The following is a 24635-nucleotide window of genomic DNA, read 5'->3' as shown; positions in this document are numbered from 1 at the left end:
TTTTACAATATATATATAATCCTTTTATTCCATTTGTAGAAGGTAGAGCAAATAAAGTCATACAACTTTATATAAAACAGAATACATCTATTATTCTAAGGCTGCAAGTAGTTTAACTTCCAAAAACTATGCAGATGTTGTTTAACTTTCATATTTGATACTGTGTTAATCCAGTAGCAGAAGTCCAGGAGCATTTCATTTAACATACGACAGAATCAGAAGAAACAAGATCATCCCCTTCAATTAAAAGGCTACCTTTATGTCATCTATCAGCAGCAAAACATCTTGGGACATGTAGAAATCACTAAGGTCAAAGATGATAGGGTAACAAACCACAGTCTTTCCTAGAATGCGATAAATCTGTAAGCAATAGTAAAAAAAAGTCATATATCCATGCACACATATATACGAAACAGACGAAAGGCAAAGGTACAATACTACAGTCTTAAAAATTAAAACTGATGTTTATTCTGAATAAGCAAATAATCTTATAAAATCTATATAATATCAAGAAGTTTTAGTTTCTTAATTGAATCAGTATACTGATAAAGTAGTTCACCTCTACTGTAATGGAAAAAATCTGAGTAAATACTACTACAATCAGATATCTTACTATGCTTAGAAGTAACAGTGAGATGTGTATTTATTTTTAGAAGAGTTCATGATAGCATACAAAACTAATTATTTACTTGTAGAAAATAATAATTGAGATAATTAGCACAAGTATGATGAAACGTGCAAATGGATGCACAACAGGTCAAACATCATTCTAGTCTGTGGTATTACAATCTGAAGACTGCTCTATAAGGAAATTTCATGAGCACCTTTGATGTACCAAGGCAGCCAATAGGTCTATCTGGCCTTCCGCAGAGTCCTAATTTTTCATTGATACCCAGATGGAAATAAGCCTGGAAGACACAAATATGTAAATCAGAGCCAGACAAAAATGAATGCTTTTCGTTTTTTTTGCCCCACCTTGATTACTGCCCTGCTAATTTCTGATTTTTCCAAAGAGGCCAGGGAAAACTTTATTCAACGGACTTGCAGGAAAACAAGACAGCCAATGACATCAACTTAGATTCTGGGGCACTGGGAGATTTGAGAGCGAAACTTTTGAGATCCATTTAGCAATATTCTAAAATTCAGCACTGTTCTTATATTATCATGTCAAAAATTTACAACTTGCATGGCTCTACCTGATTCACACAAGAACACAGAGAGACAGATGCTTCCTATGTGATAAAACTTTTCACTATTTAAAGTTTGAAAAATCAGGGCCACATAACTTCTACTAGATTTCCACCTTCATTATTTCCTACCAACAAGAAAATATCTTTTTTGCTTTTTCTGATTATATGAATTTTATGAAAAATTTAATCCATATCCTACAAGGCAATGGTCCTGTTACTCTCCCAATCCCTTAGGCAACAACTCTTTCACTTTGGTATGTGTTAAAAGGAGTGTAATTTATTGTTTGATCCCTAAGAAACACTGGAAGTATAAAATATGGTTACAAAATTTTAACAGTACATAGATAAATATATACCCATATCATACACACACATACACACGTGCATATATGTATATAAATGGGTTCATATAGTATATAATCTGGTATTCCAGTTTTTTCAAATTAGTATTGTTCTTTTCTACAAAGTAAAAACAGACCTGGAATGAACTAGATGTTAATCAGTGCCAGAGGATGAGTGCTTAATCCAATTAAGAGGTCTCCTTACCGGATTTAAAATTAACATGGATTCACCCGATGAAGGTAGCTCCCAATTTTTTGTTATTTCAAAACCAATTCAGTAACCCCCTTTTGTCAGTGTAGTATTACTTCTGCAGGACAATTTCCCAGACTTGACAGAGTCAGAGAGAATATATATTCTCTTTCAAACATAATGCCAGGTTGGTCACCCTCCAGAAATAATGGACCAATTACATCCACATTAACAGTGCACAGGCCACTTTTGTCACTCTCTTGGGTCACAACGATATTTCATTTTAGTTTTAAATAACTGTATTCAAATATTTTGTGGTTGACCATTTTCCTATATATTAAATAGCTATTTGTATATTCTATACATTTTTTCCTTTTATCAAATATTTTACTCAATTTGCTCATCTTCAATGTTGTTATGAAATGTGAGAACGACAGCATATTAATTCAAACAGCATTGCAGCATGTGGTATTTCAATCTAAACAATTTTCTGCTAGGAAATTTCACAAGCACCTTTGATGTGCTGGTTGTTTATACCACCTACAACTAAATTTATTTAAATGTGTCAATCACTTCCTTAATGGCTTTTTGGCACTGGTGTTACTCTAAGATTGGACTTTGCCTTCCAACAGTTGTAAAAGGTTCTAATTTTTCTTTTAGTAATTTTATATTTAATCATTAAAAATATTTAAATCTTTAATCTGTCTGGAATTTATTTTTGTACCTGAAGAGAGGCAGAAATCTAACCTAAATTTTCTTAAATGTAAAATAAAACCAACTGTTTACACAATCTACTGACTATGATTTGAACTGATTTCAAGTATCAATCTCAACATACACAAAATTACCGCCATTACTAGAGCTCTCTGTTCATTTTGTCATGAAGCACACATGTATGTCAGAATTAGGTCTGTCTCTCTCCTTCTGCACTGACTATTCCTAGAGAATAGCACCCCCTGAGTTGGCACTGTGCCTGGCATACAACTGGTGATCAGGAAATACTTGGTGGATGAATGAGAGAGCAAGTTAATGTCCTCTGGAGCCACATGTACTGTGCATATTAATTCTGGAATAGTAGTGGTTTTAGACAAAGCCAACTAGACAGAAAAAGTTCTCTATAAAGCATTTTATTGTACAGGCTGCACTGAAACTGCAATGTACAGCACTAGATGGAGACACCCTTCCTTTGTATTTACCTAGGTAGAAAGGAAATCTTTAAATATTACTCAATTACATTAAAAGCTTAACTTCCTGAGCCACAGAAGGTCTATGACAATTAGGTAAGCAGATGCAGAATGCTCTCTGTATTACAGGATGCAGATAATACTGTTCCTATGTTATATACATTCACACCATTTAATGCACTGAAACATACAGTAGGGACAAAACCACCCAGAAACACTTCATTCTCTTGGGTTGGCCAAAACTTTTGTTCAATTTTTCTGTAAGTTGACTCTAGTAGCACTTAGTTGTCTAACTTCATTCAAAACAATTGTTGGGTTGTATTGTGACAGCTGTCCTATCAGTGTGCATAAAAAAAAACTCAGCAAATTGGTCAATTTTGGGGTAGCCATTTTAATACTGAGGACATAAGGGAAAAAAAAGCAACGTTTTCAGCCATTATGCTTTATTATTGCAGGAAAAGTAAAAACACAACCGAAATGCAAGAAAATGTTTGTGCAGTGTATAGAGAAGGTGCTGTGATTGATTGAACGTGTCAAAAGTGGTTTCTGAAGTTTCATGGTAGAGATTTTCACTGGCTGATACTCCACGGTTGGGTAGACCAGTTGAAGTTGATAGCAATCAAACTGAGACATCAACTGAAAACAGTGTTATACCACACAAGAGAGAGCCAACATACTCAAAATATCTAAATCAAATACTGAAAATCATTAGCACCAGCTTGGTTATGTTAATCATTTTGACATTTGGGTTTCATGTAAGTTAAGCAAAAGAAAAATCTTCTTGATCGTATTTCCACATGTGATTCTTTACTTAAATGTAACAAAAATGTTCTGTTTTTAAAACAAATTGTGACAGGCAATGAAAAGTGGATATAACTGTACAATAAGGTGGAAGGGAAGAGACTGTGGGGCAAGCAAAATAAAACCACCACCAACCACACCAAAGGCCAGCCTTCATCCAAAGAAGGTTATGCTGTGTATGTGGTTGGAATGGAAGGGAGTCCTCTATATGAGCTCCTTCAGGAAAACAAAATGATTAATTTCAACAAATACTGATCCCAGTAAGACAAACTGAAAGCAGCACTTAACAAAAAGCGTCCAGAAGTAGTCAACAGAAAATGCATAATCTCTCATAGGATAATGGAAGACTGCATGCTTTTTTGATGACCAGGTAAAAATTGCTACAACTTGGCTGTGAAGTTATGACTTGCTGTATTTGTGACACTGCACCTTCAGATTTCCATTTATTTTTGTCTTTAAAAATTCTGTTAATGGAAATAATTTAAATTCCCTGGAAGACTGTGAAAGGTACCTGGCAAAGTTCTTTGCTCAAAAAGATAAAAAGCTTTGGGAAGACAGAATTACGAAGTTGCCTGAAAAATGGCAGAGGGTAGTAGAACAAAATGGTGACTACGCTGTTCAATCAAGTTCTTGGCGAAAATGAAAAAATGTTTCTTCTGTTTTTACTTAAAAATTCAAAGGAACTTTTTGGCCAACCCAATAAGTCTTCACTTTGTAACAGAATGCTTGCTACCACATCTGTGATTCCTCAGCACCTCGGACTAACATTTATCATAGTACAATCAAAGTGGATTGTCATTAACAATTTTTCTTCTGTCATCTCACGAGATTCAGAAGTCACTGACTGAGAACACAGGCAGGGTCATTTTGTCTACGTGCCCCACATAGTGCTCTGCATAGAGCAGGTGTTGCTGATGAAGGAATAAAATGCCACAATCATGTTATCTAGAGCCATGTTGGTCTTTTAAATCTTGACTGCACGTCGTCTGGTAGAGTATAGACTCCAACAGAAAGAGTTGTTGATATAAATTAGGCCTGAAAAAACAGATTCAGGTTAATTTGCTTTGAAGGCATGTTTATCAAAGAATAATAACTTTTGTTACCATTCTCTGGAGCTTTCGGTGAGAGACCTTAAAAGTGTATCAGCAAATACAGCCTGTACCTGAATGATAAATGCACAGTCTAACAGCCTTGGATTTTCAGACCTTCCATGCTGCCTCCTCTCCTTACCTAAGGGATCCTTACTTTCCTCTTGGACTCATTTAGCCTCTTCTACCACGAAACCCAGCTTTCCACCATTTACTTCTTAGTGTGATTTTAAAGTGTTAACCTATTCTAGGGTTCCTAGCATTTTCAGCCATTATCTCTTTAATTAGGGCAGAAAAATTCTAAATTTGTTAAGGACTTTTGAAGGGCTGGTGCTCTGGGTTACCTCTGGTTTTGTGGCCAATGGGTAAGGTCCAGTCTGATTAGCAACAACACTGGGGCCTTGCATTTTCCCTGCAATGTGCACCTCACTTCTTGAAACTTTTATTCTTTTTGTAAAGTCAAGGCTTTAATCAAAAACATTTATATCAACTTATTGACTTCACTCTGATCACTTGAACAAACCAAACACTTCCACCAAACACTGTGGAAATTTTCCTGTATTGTTTTTAACAATTACCAAATAAAAACAGTGGTTTATTAAATAATTAGTGGAGATCAACAATTTCCTGTCCCCAATGAGCAGGAATATTTCTAAACTCAGGCACTCCTGGATACATCTGTAGAGCAGTGCATGCAAAAGGCCTCAAAAGTCACCGCTTTTAATTCAATCCAATAGGTATGTAACTGTATCAAAGATAAATTCAGTTGTCACTTTACAATTATATTGAGAACCAGCAAACCAAAGAAGATAGGAATCACTTCCAAGAGTAAGGCAAGAGAAAAAGGGCAGTAGTTATTACCAATAATATTTAGGTGAGAACATTTCTTTAATAGTTAAAGGGAAAATCAATCAAATGTAAAGGTTAATTTGATACACCACTACTAATATTAAGGCTAATTTGTTATTTAATTGGTCAGTCCAAGTTAGTAACAACACTTTAGCAAGGAGTGGAATTAACAAGACCTACTCTTGCCTGGAGAATCCCATGGACGGAGGAGCCTGGTAGGCTGCAGTCCATGGGGTCGCTAAGAGTCGGACACGACTGAGCGACTTCACTTTCACTTTTCACTTTCATGCACTGGAGAAGGAAATGGCAACCCACTCCAGTGTTCTTGCCTGGAGAATCCCAGGGATGGGGGAGCCTGTGGGCTGCCGTCTATGGGGTCGCACAGAGTCGGACATGACTGAAGCGACTAAGCAGCAGCAGCAGCATGAATATAATGCACACACAAAATGCAGTTGCTTTTTAGTAACAATGTTTGATAAAGTGGGTCTCTCAGCTTAATCAAAGACTTTTGCATCAATGACCTTATTTTAGAATTGGATTTTAGCTATGCTTCCTAACTATAAACTAAGTAATCATCATGCTCTAGTACCTCTACAAAGGAGATAGTAAAGAAACAGCATCACTTACTTTCACCAGCTCCTGCTGGGCCCAGATCTGAATGGGTTCCACCTGTTGAGGAGTTTGAGTCTGAATACCATATGTGTTGAGGAAAACTTGAAGGCTAGAAAACAAAAGGAAAAAAAGATACCGCATTTATTAAAAACAATGATGAAGGAGGAGGAGAAAAGGTGAGAGACTGTGCTAGCTGGGAATGTATTATCATTTGTTAAATATCAGCAATATGTCATCTGCACTGAAATCCACAGGCTCTCTTTGTGGGGGCGGGGTTGGGGGGGGGAGGTTTCGTCACAGAACATTAGATGTGAGCTCTGGTGGCTGGCAGTGAGGTAAGTACTAACTTGGGGGGTGATCCCCATAATCTGTTTGCATTAATTTCTCAAAACTATTTGCTGGGCAACACTGGCACAGGTCACAGACTTTAATATTTGCACCATCTAAAACAAAATTGTTTTTAAACATGAAAATGTTGTTCTGACACTTAAAGTGACATTAGTGACATCCTGGAAACCCTGTCAAGGGGTCTATGAAACTAATTTCTACCACCATACACAATATTATAAGCCTAAAGCAATCAACCCCCTTCCCTCGCTGTCAAAAGAACATATCACCCATCTGGATTTCATACCGTTGGCTTTCTGCTATGAGTGCTACATAAACAACCAAATCATTTTCCAGTGGACCCTGTAATACAGAATAAGAGAGGGGAACATTTTAAAAGATCTGATCATCACTGACAATAAGGAGAACCAAGGACAACATTAACCACCTCTAAGCAGTTCATTAAAATGACGGACACCAGCTGGCTCTAAGCAGTCTCCTCTCCTTCCTTCCTCTCCATTTGCCTACTAATCAATCTGATGGTATAGACAGAGTAATGGAATACCAAGGAATGGAAAGCCATAAATCTCACCACTGCCAGAGGGCCAGAAGGGCTAGACTTTCAGGGCTATTTTGAATGATGCATAAGAGTAGTTTAGGGACTGAGAGTCATTTTCCATCATTTAACTATGAAGGGAAGAGTAGGAACTAAAAATAAAAACCCAACTTACATATTCTCTAAAAAAAGTGACTGTGAGTTAAAATTGTTCATTCGACATCTTCACCACAATAAGCTTTCCCCTTTTTTGTTAGCCAATTTTCCTTGGGCACCTTATACATCAAAATAGCTTTATTCTAATATACAGCTTCTACAGTAGAGAATGAACTACCCAGTTGACTATATAATTAACACTGTGTTTGTTAAATACAAGCTGTTGGGCTTAATAGTTCTAATCAAACATAGTGTTGGACATTTACTATTCTTTTTTGTGTGGAAAAGATTCACTGTAGCATATATTATGCATTGTTAAAATGAACCCAATTTTAAACTTGTATATAACTGACATTAAGAAGCACCAATAAACTACAGTATTAGGAGGCTCTGAAAATACTGATCAAACATAATTTCTTTATAGTAATGAATCCAACATTCCCAATAGCATGCTGTAAAATGTTTGATTTACCATCAGTCAGCTCCTCTCTATGGTATTCAATATGCCACTAGAATTTATGTATGACAGAACGCAAGAAACACCAGAATACATATATCAGCAGTAAATAACATACAGTAGAAGGATGGTTCTCAGAGTCATCATGAAAATGCCATTTCAGGCAGTCCTCAATGTGATTTAAAAGAACAGATGAGAGAAAATATGATGGAACAACCCCACAAAAACAAATACACATTAAAAATGCTATAAATTCTATTTTTATTTGATAAAAATGTTAAAAGTTGATGTTACTCAAAAAGATGAGAAAAAGTAATCAGAGTCTCAAGATTTCTAACAAATGAAAACATTAAAATTTATTTTTCTTGGATGAAATTTATTCATCAAAAGGAGAAGTAAACTTATGGTGTGCCATTATCTTGAGGACAATTAGAGTTTTTAAATAAAAAGCAAGTGAATACGTCTGTTAGAATACAGACATTATTCCAAATATAAAAAAGGTAATTTGTAGATCCTATTTGGCGATTCGGTATCTTCTTTTTGAATCACAGGCCCGTTTAGGACAATGTTGTTTCTATTTGCATGACAGAGCACTCAGATCTAAAATGCCTACTACAAAATGTTTAATCAGAGTAAGCATCTGGTTAGGGAACTATTTGATGGTTGAAGAACACTTCTATTGTGAAAACAACATTTCAGAAACTTCCAATTCACAAACCGTCTACCATAATGAGCTTAGGGTTTTAACCCTAGCCCAAGTAGGACCCTTCACCCCATTTCTTTTCACAGAAAAAATTTTGCATAATCAGTCCCACCACAACAATTCTCTTCCAAGTGACAAAGTTGGAACTACTTTTCTCTGTATTTTCATAATTTTCTTCAAATCACCAAAATTGTTGTCTAAACCAATGAAGTCTCTCTGAAAACCTCCTAATAGTAATTAACAGATTCTATTTCTGAATGGTATTATTCTTCATAATATTATAATACTTCCTGCTTTTAGGTTCACAAAGTATGTAAGAATACACATACACACACACACACAAATATTCGAAGAACTCCAAGGTGGCACAGAGGTAAAGAATCTATCTGCCACAGAGTAGGAAATAGCAACCCATTCCAGTATTCCTGCCTGGACAATTCTATGCACAGGAGAATCTGAAGGGCTACAGTCCATGGTGTCGCAAAGAGTCAGACACAACTGTGCAACACGACTGTGCAACTCAGCATGCACGCATACATACTCAGTGACTCCTCTCATATGGAGTATACAATGTCCTAAAGTGATGCTTACTGTTGCCATTGTTTCTTTTCAATCCTGAATGTTGCTATAGAAATGAAAAGAGATGGGACTACTTCCTAGTGGTCCAGTGGTTGAGAATCTGCCTTCCAACGCAGGAGATGCGGGTTTGATCCCTGGTTAGGATCTATTAATAAGATCCTACATGGTACAGAGCAACTAAGCCCAAGCAAGCCAGTTAGTGAGCCTGAGGAACTAAGACCTGATGCAGCCAAAAAAATTTAAAATAATTATTTAAAAAATGAAAAGAGAAGAAGATTAAGGTATTTTATCAATTACTTTATCAATTAAGGTATAAGGAAAGGGTTACAGGATTTTGGTGACAAAACTGGTGCAAATTAGACAATCCCACCCTCTTCCACCCCCACCCCCACATGCATACACACAGACACCCTGTTTAAAACTCTCCACTGAATTCCCATTGTTCACAGAATAAGAACCAAGCTGCTTACAACAGCCTACAAGTCCTTACATAGTCTAGCTCCAGCCTACTATTTTCTCATTCTGTTCTCTTCTTCACCACATTTTGGCCACACTGGGGTCTCTCTGTCCCTTGAACATGCCAACTATGTTCCTATCACAGGGCCTCTGCTCTTGTTGCACTCTTGCTTGGAATGTTTTTCCTTTAGATTGTTGCATGCAGGTCTCAACTATCATCCCTTCCTTAGAAAGGCCCTCATGTTCTACCATGGCAGCCCTCCTCTATTACTTTGCCTTATTTGTCTGCTTTACAGTACTTGTCATTTCTAGAAATTACTTGATTTTATTTACTTATATATTCACTGTTATTCATCCCTACCAGAAAACAACTCCCTGACGACAGGCAACTTGATCTATCCTGTCTATCGCTAGGCCCCAATGCCAAGAAAAAATGCCTGCCACACAGTAGGTGCTTCCTATCTGATAAATGACTGCCCAGGCAAGTTTCTCTATGTTCTTCTATGTTTATGTAAAATAAAAAATGAGAATAATGGTATAGGAGGCCTAACACAAAGGCAGAGGATCAAACAAAAGAGGGCCAATAGAAATATTTACGAACCTTGATCTGCTAAACAAATGATATTCATACTATTATTTGCTGTCTGACTATATCAATTAACCTCGCTAAGCCTCAGTTTCCTCACTGGTAAATTGGGATAATAAAAGTATCTACTTTACACGGTTTTGAGGATAACACATAACATACATAAGCACTTAACTGCATCTGACATGCTCTTTTTTCTCAATATAATATACATACTTTATTTTTTATTGAAGTCCATAACAATTTAAATAATGCATAATATTATTTAAATTATAGGTATACAATATAGTGATTCACAATTTTTAATGGTTATATTCCATTTATAGTTATTATAAAATATTTGGCATATACTCTTAAGTGTTTAAAAAACATTAGCCCTTTTATCAATCCAGTAACATGACCACAATCTTGGATCACTGTTACAGGCTTTCTGGACTTTCTGCTTCACATTTGCTTCTGCCTATCTTTTGTACTTTATGGTCAGGTTAATTTTCTTTTATCAGTGATTTTCACAAAGGAAGTGGTCAAAAAATATTTGTTGAATGAATGAAGAAAAGGGAAGGAAGGAAGGGTGGGTGAGTAACAGATTTTTATGTCATGTTTAGGATATCACTTTATACTTCAAAACCAGTATTTCCCAAATAAAGCCCCAACTTCCTGATGATCTTCACAACTTCACTGCTCCCTGAAGTGCCCTGCTTGTGTCCCCTCTGTTTGCTTTAGAACACACCATTAAACAAACATCATGTTCATCTCAAGTTTCTGTGCACTGTCCTATCTTTGGACTGTTCCTTTCTGCTTATCCAGTTTCTGACTCACTCTTTTCAGCCTGGTCTCCTCCACAGAGTCCCACAAACATCAGGGTGCTAAGACTACAGTCTCTATCACCAATAGCAGATGATGTCTGTAGGAGTCACCTGTCTTCTCTCTGCCAGGGCTTTCTGCAAGCTTATGAGTGGTCTGTATCACTAGAGAGTGCACCTTTGAGGACCCTCTCATGCTCTTTTCTCACTTAGCATGTACTCAGCACCTTACACCTAAAGACGGCAGTTGGCACCTATTTGGTAATCTGGAAGAATATTTTTAAAATAAATATTGTTACATTTTTATTAGCAATACAAAAATCTTCCCCTCAGTATAAAAATAAATACTTGCAAATTTAAACAGGATATTTCTAACTAAGGGAAAGAATCCTAACTAAATGCACACATATTTTTAATAAGCAATTAAGGAATGTATGGGCTTTCCTGGTGGCTGAGTGGTAAAGAATCTGCCTACCAATGCCGGAGATGTGGATTCGATCCCTGGGTAGGGAAGATCTCCCTGGAAGAGGAAATGGCAACCCACTCCAGTATTCTTGCCCACATAACATAAAATTTACTATCTTTATCAGTTTTAAGTATACAGTAGAAGAGAAACTTTTATAGCATACCTTGCCCATGAGCTGGGCACTACCTATATTAATACTGCAACCCATCTTGCTCAAAATTTTAAACTATGGTAATTAAAACACTGCACATACATCTGTCTAGATTCTAGTTTTCAAATTACCCAAATCAGATCAAAGTAACAAGGCTAGATTTTCAGCTAGGAGTTATAAATAAAATAGTAAAATACAACTTTCAAAGGGTATATAGAGAAACTTAAATGTGAATGTACCCTAATGGTTTCCCTTCCCCTCTTCTTTTTCAAATTTAATTTTAATAATTAGTTAATATAATTCAATTATTTGGATCATAGAAAAAGCAAGAGAATTCCAGAAAAACATCTACTTCTGCTTCATTGACTATACTAAAGCCTTTGACCATGTGGATCACAAAAAACTGTGGAAAATTCTTAAAGACATGGGAATACCAGACCACCTTATCTGTCTCCTGAGAAACCTGTATGCAGGTCAAGAAGCAACAGTTAGAACCAGACATGGAACAATGACTGGTTCCAAACTGGGAAAGGAGTATGTCAAGGTTGTATATTGTCACCCAGCTTATTTAACTTATATGCAGAATACATCATGCAAGATGCTGCCTGGATGAAGCACAAGCTGGAATTAAGATTGCCAGGAGAAATACCAATAACCTCAGATATGCAGATGACACCACCCTTATGGCAGAAAGCAAAGAAGAACTAAAGAGCTTCTTGCAGAAAGTAAAAGAGGGGAGTGAAAAAGTTGGTTTAAAACTCAACATTCAAAAAATGAAGATCGAATCCAGTCCCATCAGTTCAATTCAGTTCAGTCGCTCAGTTGTGTCCAATTCTTTGTGACCCCATGAACCGCAGCACGCTAGGCCTCCCTGTCCATCACCAATTCCCAGAGTTTACCCAAACTCATATCCATTGAGTCAGTGATGCCATCCAACCATCTCATCCTCTGTCGTCCCCTTCTCCTCCTGCCCTCAATCTTTCCCAGCATCAGTCTTTTCCAATGAGTCAGCTCTTTGCATCAGGTGGCCAGAGTATTGGAGTTTCAGCTTCAACATCAGTCCTTCCAATGAACACCCAGGACTGATCTCCTTTAGGATGGACTGGTTGGATCTCCTGGCAGTCCAAGGGACTCTCAAGAGTCTTCTCCAACACTGCAGTTCAAAAGCATCAATTCTTCAGTGCTCAGCCTTCTTTTCAGTCCAACTCTCATATCCATACATGACCACTGGAAAAACCATGGCCTTGACTAGATGGACCTTTGTTGACAAAGTAATGTCTCTGCTTTTGAATATGCTATCTAGGTTGGTCATAACTTTCCTTCCAAGGAGTAAGCGTCTTTTAATTTCATGGCTGCAGTCACCATCTGCAGTGATTTTGGAGCCCCCCAAAATAGTCAGCCAGTGTTTCCACTGTTTCCCCATCTATTTGCCATGAAGAGATGGGACCGGATGCCATGATCTTAGTTTTCTGAATGTTGAGCTTTAAGCCAGCTTTTTGACTCTACTCTTTCACTTTTATCAAGAGGCTCTTTAGTTCTTCTTCACTTTCTGCCATAAGGGTGGTGTCGTCTGCATATCTGAGGTTATTGATATTTCTCCCGGCAATCTTGATTCCAGCTTGTGCTTCCTCCAGCCCAGCATTTCTCATGATGTACTCTGCATAGAAGTTAAATAAGCAGGGTGACAATATACAGCCTTGACGTACTCCTTATCCTATTTGGAACAAGTCTGTTGTTCCATGTCCAGTTCTAACTGTTGCTTCCTGACCTGCATACAGGTTTCTCAAAGGTGGGTCAGGTGGTCTGGTATTCCCATCACTTTCAGAATTTTCCACAGTTTATTGTGATCCACACAGTCAAAGGCTTTGGCATAGTCAGTAAAGCAGAAATACATGTTTTTCTAAACCTCTCTTGCCGGTCACATCACTTCATGGCAAACAGATGGGGCAACAATGGAAAGAGTGACAGGCTTTATTTTCTTGGTCTACAAAATCATTGTGGACGGTGAAGTGAAGTGAAGTGAAGTGAAGTGAAGTCACTCAGTTGTGTCTGACTCGTTGTGACCCTGTGGACTGTAGCCCACCAGGCTCCTCCATCCATGGGATTCTCCAGGCAAGAATACTGGAGTGGGTTGCCATTTCCTTCTCCAGGGGAATCTTCCCTACCCAGGGATCAAACCCTGGTCTCCCGCATTGCAGGCAGACGTTTTAACCTCTGAGCCACCAGGGAAGCTCCTATAGTTAAAGAGTGGACCATAAAAATCAGGTTTTACTTTTGCTTATAGAAGTAGAACAACTCAACCAAAGTCATTCAGAAGCTTTACTGCCACTGGATCAAGTAGAGCAAGAGAAGACTGTTAGCAAAGATCAGTAGGATTGGATTTTAGGAGCAGGCAGTGGGAAGAATGTGACTCTTTTCTCGGATAATGGCACTGAAAGATGAATAGATTCTATTTACATCTTATTCATGGAAATAGCATGACAGCCTATTAACAAGAATTACATTATTTTGTTGATTACATTTGTTTTGTAGTCCAGTTTAGAAAGTCAAGGAATTATATCTCAAGAGTCTGCTGTATGTACTGTCACAAAAACTCCAATTTTTAAAGATGAGGAAACTAAGGTGAAGACAGGTGAAATAATATGTCAAAGGTTATACATCTAGTCAGGTAGAGCTTAAACCTGAGTGCAGATATGTCTAAATCTAAAGTCAATGTGGTGCCTGTCAGGTACGTATTTCATGAATTATGTGCTGCTTGCAGCTGTGGTTTGTATTAGTCAGGGTTCTCCAGGGAAACAGCCAACAGGCTGCATGCATGTGGTGTGACTGTGTGTGCAAAGAGCAGGGATTTAACGTAAAGAACTGGCTCAGGCAAACATGGGGTGTGTGTGTGTGTGTGTAAAGAGAAGAAAGAGATATACTGTAAAGAATTGGCTCAGGCAATTGAGGAGTCTGACAAGTCCCTCGATCTGCCAGGTGAGTGGACAAACTGGAGATCCATGAAAGCGATGGTGTAGTTCTAAAGGCCAGGAGGCTTAAATATCCCATTCTAATCTAAAGGCAGGAAAAAAGCCAATATTTCAGTTTGAAGGCCATGAGACAGGGAGAATCCACTCATACTTGGGGCAAGGTAAGAGACTCGTTTCTCTTCAGGCCTTCAGGGATGAGGCCCACCCACATTATGGAATGCAATATGACCTGCTCTCTCTACTGATCTAAATGTTAATCTCATCCAGAAACACCTTAACTCTTACCCAGAATGTTTGACCAAATATGTGAGCACTTCATGTCTTAGCCAGGGCAATACATAAGATTCTCCATCACATGAATGTCTTACAATCACGAGGAGCAATTGTTGTTTTTCAGTCGCTCAGTCCTGTCCAATGCTTTGCGACCCAGTGGACTGCAGCATACCAGGCTTCCCTGTTCTTCACCATCTCCCGGAGGTTGTTCAAACTCATGTCCACTCATGTCGATCACTCATGTCCAGATGGTGATGCCATACAACCATCTCATCCAATGTCATCCCCTTCTCCTCCTGCCTTCAATCTTTCCCAGCATCAGAGTCTTTTTCAATAAGTCAGCTTTTTGCATCAGGTGGCTAAAGTATTGGAGCTTCAGCATCAGTCCTTTGAATGAATATTCAAGGCTGATTTCTTTCAGGATTGACCGGTTTGATCTCCTTGAAGTCCAAGGGACTCTCAAGAGTCTTTTCCAACACCACAGTTCAAAAGCATCAATTCTACAGCACTCAACTTTCTTTTATGGTCCAACTCTAACACCTATACATGACTATTGGACAAATCATAGCTTTGACTATATGGACCTTTGTGAGCAAAGTAAGACTCTGCTTTCTAATATACTGTCTAGGTTGGTCATGGCTTTTCTTTTAAGGAGCAAGTGTCTTTTAATTCCATGGCTGCAGTCACTGTCCACAATGATTATGGAGCCCAGGAAGATAGAGCCTGTCACTTTTTCCATTGTTGCCCCATCTATTTGCCATGAAGTGATGGGACCGGATGCCATGATCTTCGTTTTCTGAATGTTGAGTTTTAAGCCAGCTTTTTCACTCTCCTCTTTCATCAAGAGGCTCTTTAGTTCCTCTCTGCTTTCTGCTATAAGGGTGGTGCCATTTGCACATCTGAGGTTATTGATATTTCTCCTGGCAATCTTGTTCGCAGCTTGTGTTTCATCCAGCCCAGCATTTCGCATGATGTACTCTGCATATAAGTTGAATAAGCAGAGTGACAATATACAGCCTTGACTACTCCTTACCCAGTTTGGAAACAGTCTGTTGTTCCATATCCAGTTCTAACTTGTTTCTTGACCTGTATACAGGTTTCTCAGGAGGCAGGTATGGTGGTCTTGTATTCCCGTGTCTTTTTAGAGAAGGCAATGGTGCCCCACTGCAGTACTCTTGCCTGGAAAATTCCATGGACGGAGGAGCCTGGTAGGCTGCGGTCCATGGGGTCGCTAAGAGTCGGACACGACTGAGCAACTTCAATTTCACTTTCATGCATTGGAGAAGGAAATGGCAACCCACTCCAGTGTTCTTGCCTGGAGAGTCCCAGGGATGGAGGAGTTTGATGGGCTGCTGTCTATGAGGTCACACAGAGTCGGACACAACTGAAACGACTTAGCAGCAGTAGCAGCAAGAATTTTCCAGTCTGTTGCAATCCACACAGTCAAAGGCTTTAGCATAGTCAATGAAGCAGAAGTTTTTTTTTGAATTCCCTTGCTTTTCCTATGATCCAAGGGATATTGGCAATTTGATCTCTTGTTCTTCTGCCTTTTCTAAATCCAACTGTACATCTGGAAGTTCTTAGTTCACATAGTGTTGAAGCCTATCCTGGATGACTTTGCTATCATGTGAAGTGAGGGCAATTGTGCGGTAGTTTGAGCATTCTTTGGCATTGCCCTTCTATGGGATTGGAATGGAAACTGACCTTTTCCAGTCCTGTGGCCATTGCTGAGTTTTCCAACTTTGCTGGAATATTGAGTGCAGCACTTTAACAGCATCATTTTTTTAGGATTTGAAATAGCTCTGCTGGAAGGGATTAGATCTCATAGACAAGACTGCCTGATGAACTATGGATGGAGGTTTGTAACCTTGTACAGGAGGCAGTGATAAAAACCATCCCCAAGAAAGAGAAAAGCAATAAGACAAAATGGTTGTCTGAGGAGGCCCTACAAATGGCTGAGAAAAGAAGAAAAGTGAAAGGAAAGGAGAAAAGGAAAGATATACCCATTTGAATGCAGAGTTCCAAAGAATAACAAGGAGGGATAAGAAAGCCTTCCTAAGTGAACAATGCAAAGACATAAAGGAAAACAATAGAAATGGGAAAGACTATAGATCTCTTCAAGTAAATTAGAGATACCAAGGGAACATTTCATGCAAAGATGGGCACAATGAAACACAGAAATGGCATGGACCTAACAGAAGCAGAAGAGATTCAGAAGATGTAGCAAGAATACACAGAAGAACTATACAAAAAATATCTTAATGATCTGGATAACCATGATGTTGTGATCACTCACTTAGAACCAGACATCCTGGAGTGTGAAGTCAAGTGGGCCTTAGGAAGCATTACTATGAACAGGGAGCAGAGGTGTGAGCAAAAGCCTTTGTGTTCTACCAAGAGTCACTCTACATTCTCTTGAAATCAGGTTCGAAGAAAACTAAACTCCAAGTGGTGTGTACAAAACACCTATTTTCTTATCTCCTTTTTGATAGAATTTATTTCTTAAATTCTTGGCAATTAAGTTTCTTCTATTAAATAATGTATACAGTATGTAAAAAACATAATTCTTATTTTTGCAACATTGTATTAAGCCCTGGTCTAAGCAGCTTTATTTCTAACATGCTCTATGCTGCATAAAACAATCTGTGGCTGGCTTGAATGGATCTTTTACTGAAAGAAGAGCATAGGAGGAGGGAGAGAAGAAAAGAATAAAAGAAGCCAACAAATAAACAGGTCACACCCCACACAAGCTGGTCTTGCCTCAAGGGCAGTGCATTTGAAACATTCTCTGCCTCTGCTGCTGGGGCCTTACAGAAACTTATTTATGCTCATTCGCCTTCATCAGTAGGTCCTGCCAACACCCAGCATTGTTTCATTACACTCATTTTTCAGCAAAACCTCATTAGCTGAAGAAAGCAGGCAGACGCTTTACATAATACATCTCATCTCAACTGCAGACACCACAGTCGCAGTAGTTTCCACAAGAGCCAAGTAACAGGCTACAGCGGTTTCAACACAAGGCGCACCCTGACTCCAACGCCCTGGCATCTTGTTCTGACATTTTCAACCAAGCCAAAGTAGCTACATGGAGAAAATTAACAGGGAAGCAGAGGAAAGGCAAGTGGAAATACCTGACAAATGACACAATAAGCATAGTTAAAAAGCTAAACCTGGCTTAAGAGTGAAGCTGGCCAGGGATAAAAATGGCCCTTTAGGACCCCTGTATTTATACACTGAATTAGTGATTATACTAGTTTTTAAGAGGAAAACACATGAATATTAAAAAGTATTCCCAAACCTCAGACATATAGTTTCAAATGTCTGAATGAATAAATCAGGCAATGTTTTTGGAAAGCAGTCCTTTCAGTGACTGCAATTATCTTGGAAGAGAATACTAATCATCACTTTGTCACAACAAATTGATTTGTAAAACTGTTTTCACTCCTGTCTAATAAGCACATGCTGTAACTAGATGCTTCTGCATTTTTATCTTAAAGAAATGACCAGGATAAAGGTCTTGTCTATTTTCTCGAAATAAAGCTAAAATGACTACATGGGCCCAGGTGGAGAAACACTGACTCGTGGTGTTCACATACTAGAGAACAGCCAATGCACAGCTCCAAGCATGAGTGGAAATGAACAGACAGGCCACATGGACCTTCAGTACAATGTGAAAGCCACCTAAGAAGAGAGGCTTTGAAGTATAAAAACCTGTGTTACCTTCTCTTTCAGCACTAGATGCTCTTCCCAAGGACAAAAAGACTGGGCTAATTAAACAGAGAAAGGAGAACCTGTGATAAGTTTTATAGCTGCTGGGTTAGAGATCAAACAGTTACATAGAGGAATCTAGCAAGCTCTAGAATCCCATGAGCTTTTAATTGTATAGAGCCGCCTTCACTGGCTGAGGCCAGGTTATTTCTAGAGTGGATTCTCAACTGAGGACCTGACTGCAGAGGACACATGCTACCATTGCTCTCAGCAGAGTAAACCTAAATGTCTTCCATATTGATGAGATCACAACTCAGCAAGTCTGTGTACTACAAATTCTCCTGCCTTAGATGGTTTATTTACCTGTTCATTCATCCAGGTATCATGATAGGCACCAGGGATGCAATGTTATTCCTATTCTTTAGGAGCTCACCATATAATAGAGAAGGCAAACCATATATGGAGTTTAGTAGAATAGTAAATACAATGCTATTAACCAGTGCTTTGAAGGCAAGGGAGGGAGTAGCTAATTTAGTCTCAGAGAATGGAGAACTTTATAGAAAAAGGTATCTGAGTTGTAAGAATAAAATGGATAAATGTAAAGGGTGATACAATATAGTAACTGGAGATAGGCCTACTTTAGATCGATGGTCAGAAAATAATTCTCCTGGAAGATGTCATTAAATCTGAGACTGGATTCAACAGCAAAAAGGAACAAGATCTAGTAACAAACACTCAGGCAGAATGAACAGCAAAGGCCCTGAGAAGAAAAGACTTGAAGTGTTTGAGGAACTAAGAGGAAACTAGTGTATTTGGAGCATAACAGGCAAGCAAAAGAAAAAGGAATAAGGGTGGAGTTAAGGCCCAAAAGGGACTTCTAAGGCAACAAGGGATTTGGCTTTCATCTAAGTGGAATGAAAAGCCACTAAAAGAGTTTCAAACAATGAAAAGACTCAATGTAATTTATATTTTTAGAACAACAGTAATAAATACATATATAGTGCCTACTGTAGGTCACCTTCTGCCCAAGCATTTTATCTATATTAACATATATTATAATGGCTACTATATAGACATGGTTTGCAGAAGGGAGAGTGGGCACAAGGATATTCATGGAGGGCTGCAGTTGAAAGATCAGAGTGGTGGAATGAAGAAGGAGCAAGTGAAAAGATTTCAGGAATATTTAGGACATTGAATTTACAGGACTGGACTGGGAGGGGGAGAAGTAGTGACATAGATAGGTACAGAGCAATCAAAAATTACTTCTAAGTTTTCACAAAGTTCAAAGAAGGGAGTGTTCAATGGTGTTGAATGTCTGAGGACAATGAGACTAAAATCTGAAAAGAGATCTATGGATATTTCTATTAGAAGGTTGTGATTTTAGTAGATCAGTGGTATAAGCAGTCAGACTGCATATAGGTAGTGATTGGAAGCTGAAGAAATGGAGAGCATACAAATATTTTTCTAAGATGTTTGAAAGAAAGGAAGAAGAGAACATGACAGAGGGGCACAATTGAGGATTTTTTTTTTTTTTGAGGTCAGGGATAATTAAACATCTCTATAGTTGGGTGAGTTAATGCCTGCAATTCAAAAGAAAAGATCTATTCATTACTAGAGGCATCTCAACATTACTAGAATACATCAGTCTAGTTTTTTCTTGTTCAAGTATAGCTGAATTACAATATTATATTAGTTTCAAGTTTACAACACAGTGATTCAAAATTTTTATAGATTATACTGCATTTAAAGTTATAAAATATTGGCTATATTCCCTGTGAAGTACAATATATCCTTATAGTTATTTGTTTTATACATAGTAATTTGTATCTCTTAATGCCCTATCTCTGTTAGCCTAGTTTTAATCTTTATTATCACAGACACTCCTGAGAACTTAAAAGTCTATCTCCTACTTTTAACAATTTTTATGCAGTTGCAAGGAAGGGCTCATGTTTGGCTACACATAATTATTTCTTCATTGCCACCTTTAACTCATATATTTAGGCTAACTTGATTAGTTTCTTCAGTTTCTGATTAATGATAGAGGAGTCATAATCAGTGTTCAGTTGTCTGGCCTTGCCACAGTGTTCCTTTAGCTCTCCAAATCACAGGCTCCCACGATGAAAGATGTTTTAAATAAGACTGAGGAAATAATAAAATGCTCACAAAAATAATTAAGAACAACAAAATCTGAAGGTTTTTTCATGAAAATTCATAAAATTTATCAAATTATATGAAATTTATATGCTTTATATGAATATTGCCTAAGATCTTGTAAGCCAATGAAAGTGACTTTCAAAAGAGATATTTCCTAGGCAGTATATTCTGACATCTCTAATTTAATAGTCTTAAGAAGTATGGGAGGCAACAGGATAATGTAATCTGAGAAAATGCAACAGGCACTTAAGTTTTATCTATGCCAAATCAAAACCATCAATACAGGGCTAATTTTTAAAGTGGAACTATCTTACATATTTTTTAAAAAGCACTTGTCCAAATTAAAACACTGACTTGCATGTGTATAGGGACAGTCTTAATCAAAGACATACAAAGAGATAAAAGGAATTTAACAGGTCAAATACTCAAAATTTAATTTTTTTTTAAATTGGATATAATCTAAAACATATATTCAAGTGGCTCCTTACTTAATGAAGCTAATCCTTCCTTTACAGTCTTTCCAACTCTTCACAAATTCAAATCTTAACTTCTGCAAAACAGCCCAACAATAATGTTTAATCCACAGACATTATAAAAGTTCATATAAGAAGTATTTTAATATATAATGAGCATTAATAAGGTCAAACTCCGAGTACTAAAAAAAAAAATAAGTGAAAAAACTTTCTAACATAGGAGAAAACAAAGGTATGACAGAAAGTAAACGTGGTTTCATATTCCAGCTGGTGACGGGTTGATAAATGACTATCTGTTGGCCTAGCTATAGAAGCACTATGCTAGTTATTGTGTGGAAGATGCACTAGTAAAAGACATGCCTACTTAAGACTATCTCTCTTAGTCATAATTAGGGACAATGAAGACATAGGAAAACAATATTAATAAGTCTCACTGATGATGATTCTTCACTTAAACAAACTTTAGTCAAGCTCCTAAACCTCCTTGTAGGCTCATCAGTGTGCTTCCTTATAAAACTCAGTTTCAGCACGAATCCTAAGTCAGTTTAACTAGAACCCTCACCATCTATATCTATTTGTTTACCTTCTGTATCTGTTTATATTTCTCATCTGTTTCCATCCCCCAAGTGATATCTGATCACCCTGGACTGTCTTAAACAAAGAATCTTGTTGGCTGCTGCGTTGGTTTAGACAGAATCCCCCTTACCCGTGATATTTCCTCTGAGTCATTTTCCATCCACTGACCCCAACCCTGCTCCTTGGCAATAAATTCCCTTTAGCCCATGCTGTATTTTGAATTGAATCTAATCTCTGTCCCCACTGTAAAATCATACAGCAGTGGTCTCTATACCTATTGTGATGGTCCTGAATAGTCTGCCTATCATTTTTATTAAGTGTCACTGAATAGTATTTTCTCTAATTTTGTTGCTGTTGTTTAGTTGCTAAGTTGTGTTCTACTCTTTGCGACCCCATGCACTGTAGCCTGCCCAGCTCCTCCAACCATGGGATTTCCCAGGCAAGAATACCAGAGTGGGTTGCCATTTCCTTTTCCAGGAGATCTTCCAGACCCAGGGATCAAACCCACGTCTCCTGAATTGGCAGTCAGGTTCTTTAATCGCTGAGCCATCAGGGAAGCCCATTTTCTTTAATACCATGCAGTAAATGTGCACTTTGACCATGGTATACATGGCTCACCAGCCCACACTGCAGGACACCTGGGTTCCATCCTTGCATATATACCTGTGTGACCTCGGACTCTCACTTTCTGAATCTCAGTCTCCTGACCTATTTTGAGGGAATAAAACAAGATGCTCTTGATAATCTTATTATTCTCTTAATATACTTTTAATATTCTATCATGTATGTGGAATACAGTCAATAAACAAAATGGTTTTACAGTTTATATAGATACATTTGAATAAAAAAATAAAACATTCCCCAATCTAGGCTAAGGTCTATAACAATACATTCAGATCAAGGGTGTGTTAGGAAAGTTTCTAGAAAGTGATTTTCATTTTTATGATTTTTATGTAGGTATGAAAAATGGTTTTATCTTATAATCTCTTGCCTTATTTTTATTAGCTAATGAATGCTACAGAATATAAAATATTTAATTTAGGAACAGAAAAGTAGGTAGAGACCTTTAGATGGAAAGCAATTTAGTCATATCAGCAGTTTCTTAAAAATGTAATTCATGTCAATGTATGGCAAAAACCACCACAATATTGTAAAGTTTAGCCTCCAATTAAAATAAATAAATTAATTTATAAAACATTAAATCTTAAACGGCCCTTATTAGGATGAAATGAAAGTCGTTCCGTTGTGTCTGACTCTTTGTGACCCTATGGACTATAGAGTCTGTGGAATTCTCCAGGCCAGAATACTGGAGTGGGTAGCTGTTCCCTTCTCCAGGGGATTTTCCCAACCCAGGATCAAACCCAGGTCTCCTGCACTGCAGGTGGATTCTTTATCAGCTGAGCCACCAGGGAAGCCCAGGAATACTGGAGTGGGTAGCCTATCCCTTCTCCAGTGGATCTTTCCAACCCAGGGATCGAACGGGGGTCTCCTGCATTGCAGGAGCTCAGTTCTTTACCAGCTGAGCTATCAGGGAATCCCAATATACTTCCAGAATAGAAATTATTACATTAAAGAGACAGGAAACTCAATATAGCCAAAGAAACATCATGTAGGCATTTAAAAGAACATTTTATAGAAATAATATGAAAAATAACTATGATGGTGTAAGTAAGTATTAGCAAATGCAAAACTGAATATCCAGTGAGGCTACATATGATAAGAAAGCCTATGCATATTAACAGCCAATACATTGAGAATATGTTTTTCTCCAGACTTTTTAGAATTTTTCTCATTCTCACTAATGAGAAAGTAATATTTTTTATAAAATAAGTTACTGGAACAAAATAAAATTAGCAATAATATTTATTTAGGTCTTATAATGTCAGACATTTTGTTAAGAGCTTTACATACACTATTACCATTTAATTACATACAACCACATGAGTTATGAAGTATTATCTCTATTTAATAGAGGAAGAAAGTAAGGCTTAGAGAGATTAATTAAACCTTCCAAGGTCACAGAGTTAGTAAGCAGAAGAAATCAGTTTTAGAGTTAGGCCTGTATGATGCAAAGCCACTATACTATACCACCTCCTTAAAAATAAAATCTATTACATACATATGTAGTATTCTTTAATCTTCAAGAAAATAATTCATGCAAAATTTTATACACCTGTATTTTCAGAAAACAAAGTATGAAACCCTTTTTTCTTCATTAATTTGAAAAATGAGAGATCAAGTGTATATGTTTTTAGCTCAGATCTGTATAAATATGTACATGGTTTAGTAAATAAGTACTGACTTTCTTTCTAAATTTAGAAGCTTTAAGCTCTTACACTAAAAAACATTTCTTTCATATTGGTCTTTTCTCCAAAGACTGCCAAAGTAGATCAATCCATTTTAACTGGTATATTAAATGTGCTAGTTAACTTCTCAGATTCAAAGCTTGGGTGTCACTGAAAATGATAAATGTGAACCTGAATTCTCTCAAGGGTGCTTCAACACACATGATCTGCTCTATCAGGATGATATGCCATAAATGTAAAATATTGCTTCAAGAGGCTGACCAAAAATACTCATATTTTATTCAGTACAATGGCAAAAATACCTGTAACTCTCTAAGGACCTTGTAAGAGCACACTGCTCCTCAGGAAGGAGGCTCCTTGTAATATGAATCATTAAAAAAGAGAGGGTTAGAATAGATACAAAGAAATACTTTTCTTCAAAGATCAAAAAGACCTTTAAAACTTCTTGAAGATTCAAAAATAAGAAAAAAGGGAAGTAGGAAAGTCCCAGGTAAATTCATAAGTTTATTTATGTTTATGAATAAACAGGATTCTATTCTCAGAGTAAAATGCCAGGAATATAAGTAGGCTCAGTGTATTGAATCATAAGAGGGTACAAATTGATACTTGTAGTAGATTCATTAAAACAATACTAGATCATAAGTATTAGATCAAACATAAGTACTAGATCAAACAGGATCC

General features: G+C 37.4%; 1 protein-coding gene across 4 annotated transcripts in view; it reads right to left on the bottom strand.

The window, feature by feature from the left end:
• Positions 1–24635, bottom strand: part of PHKB (phosphorylase kinase regulatory subunit beta) — a 235261-nt gene that overhangs the window by 52346 nt on the left and 158280 nt on the right. For all 4 annotated transcript variants that reach the window (XM_055552724.1, XM_055552725.1, XM_055552726.1 and 1 more), the window contains 4 exons: positions 6890–6945; positions 6271–6364; positions 825–908; positions 256–360 (listed from right to left, as the gene is read on the bottom strand). In XM_055552724.1, coding sequence (XP_055408699.1) covers positions 256–360; positions 825–908; positions 6271–6364; positions 6890–6945 — 339 coding nt within the window. The remainder of the gene's footprint in view (positions 1–255; positions 361–824; positions 909–6270; positions 6365–6889; positions 6946–24635) is intronic.

This window comes from Bubalus kerabau, chromosome 17 (assembly GCF_029407905.1).
Source record: "Bubalus kerabau isolate K-KA32 ecotype Philippines breed swamp buffalo chromosome 17, PCC_UOA_SB_1v2, whole genome shotgun sequence".
NCBI lineage: Eukaryota > Metazoa > Chordata > Mammalia > Artiodactyla > Bovidae > Bubalus > Bubalus kerabau.
Note: the sequence above shows the minus strand (reverse complement) of the source record. Positions and strands in the feature narration are given on the sequence as shown.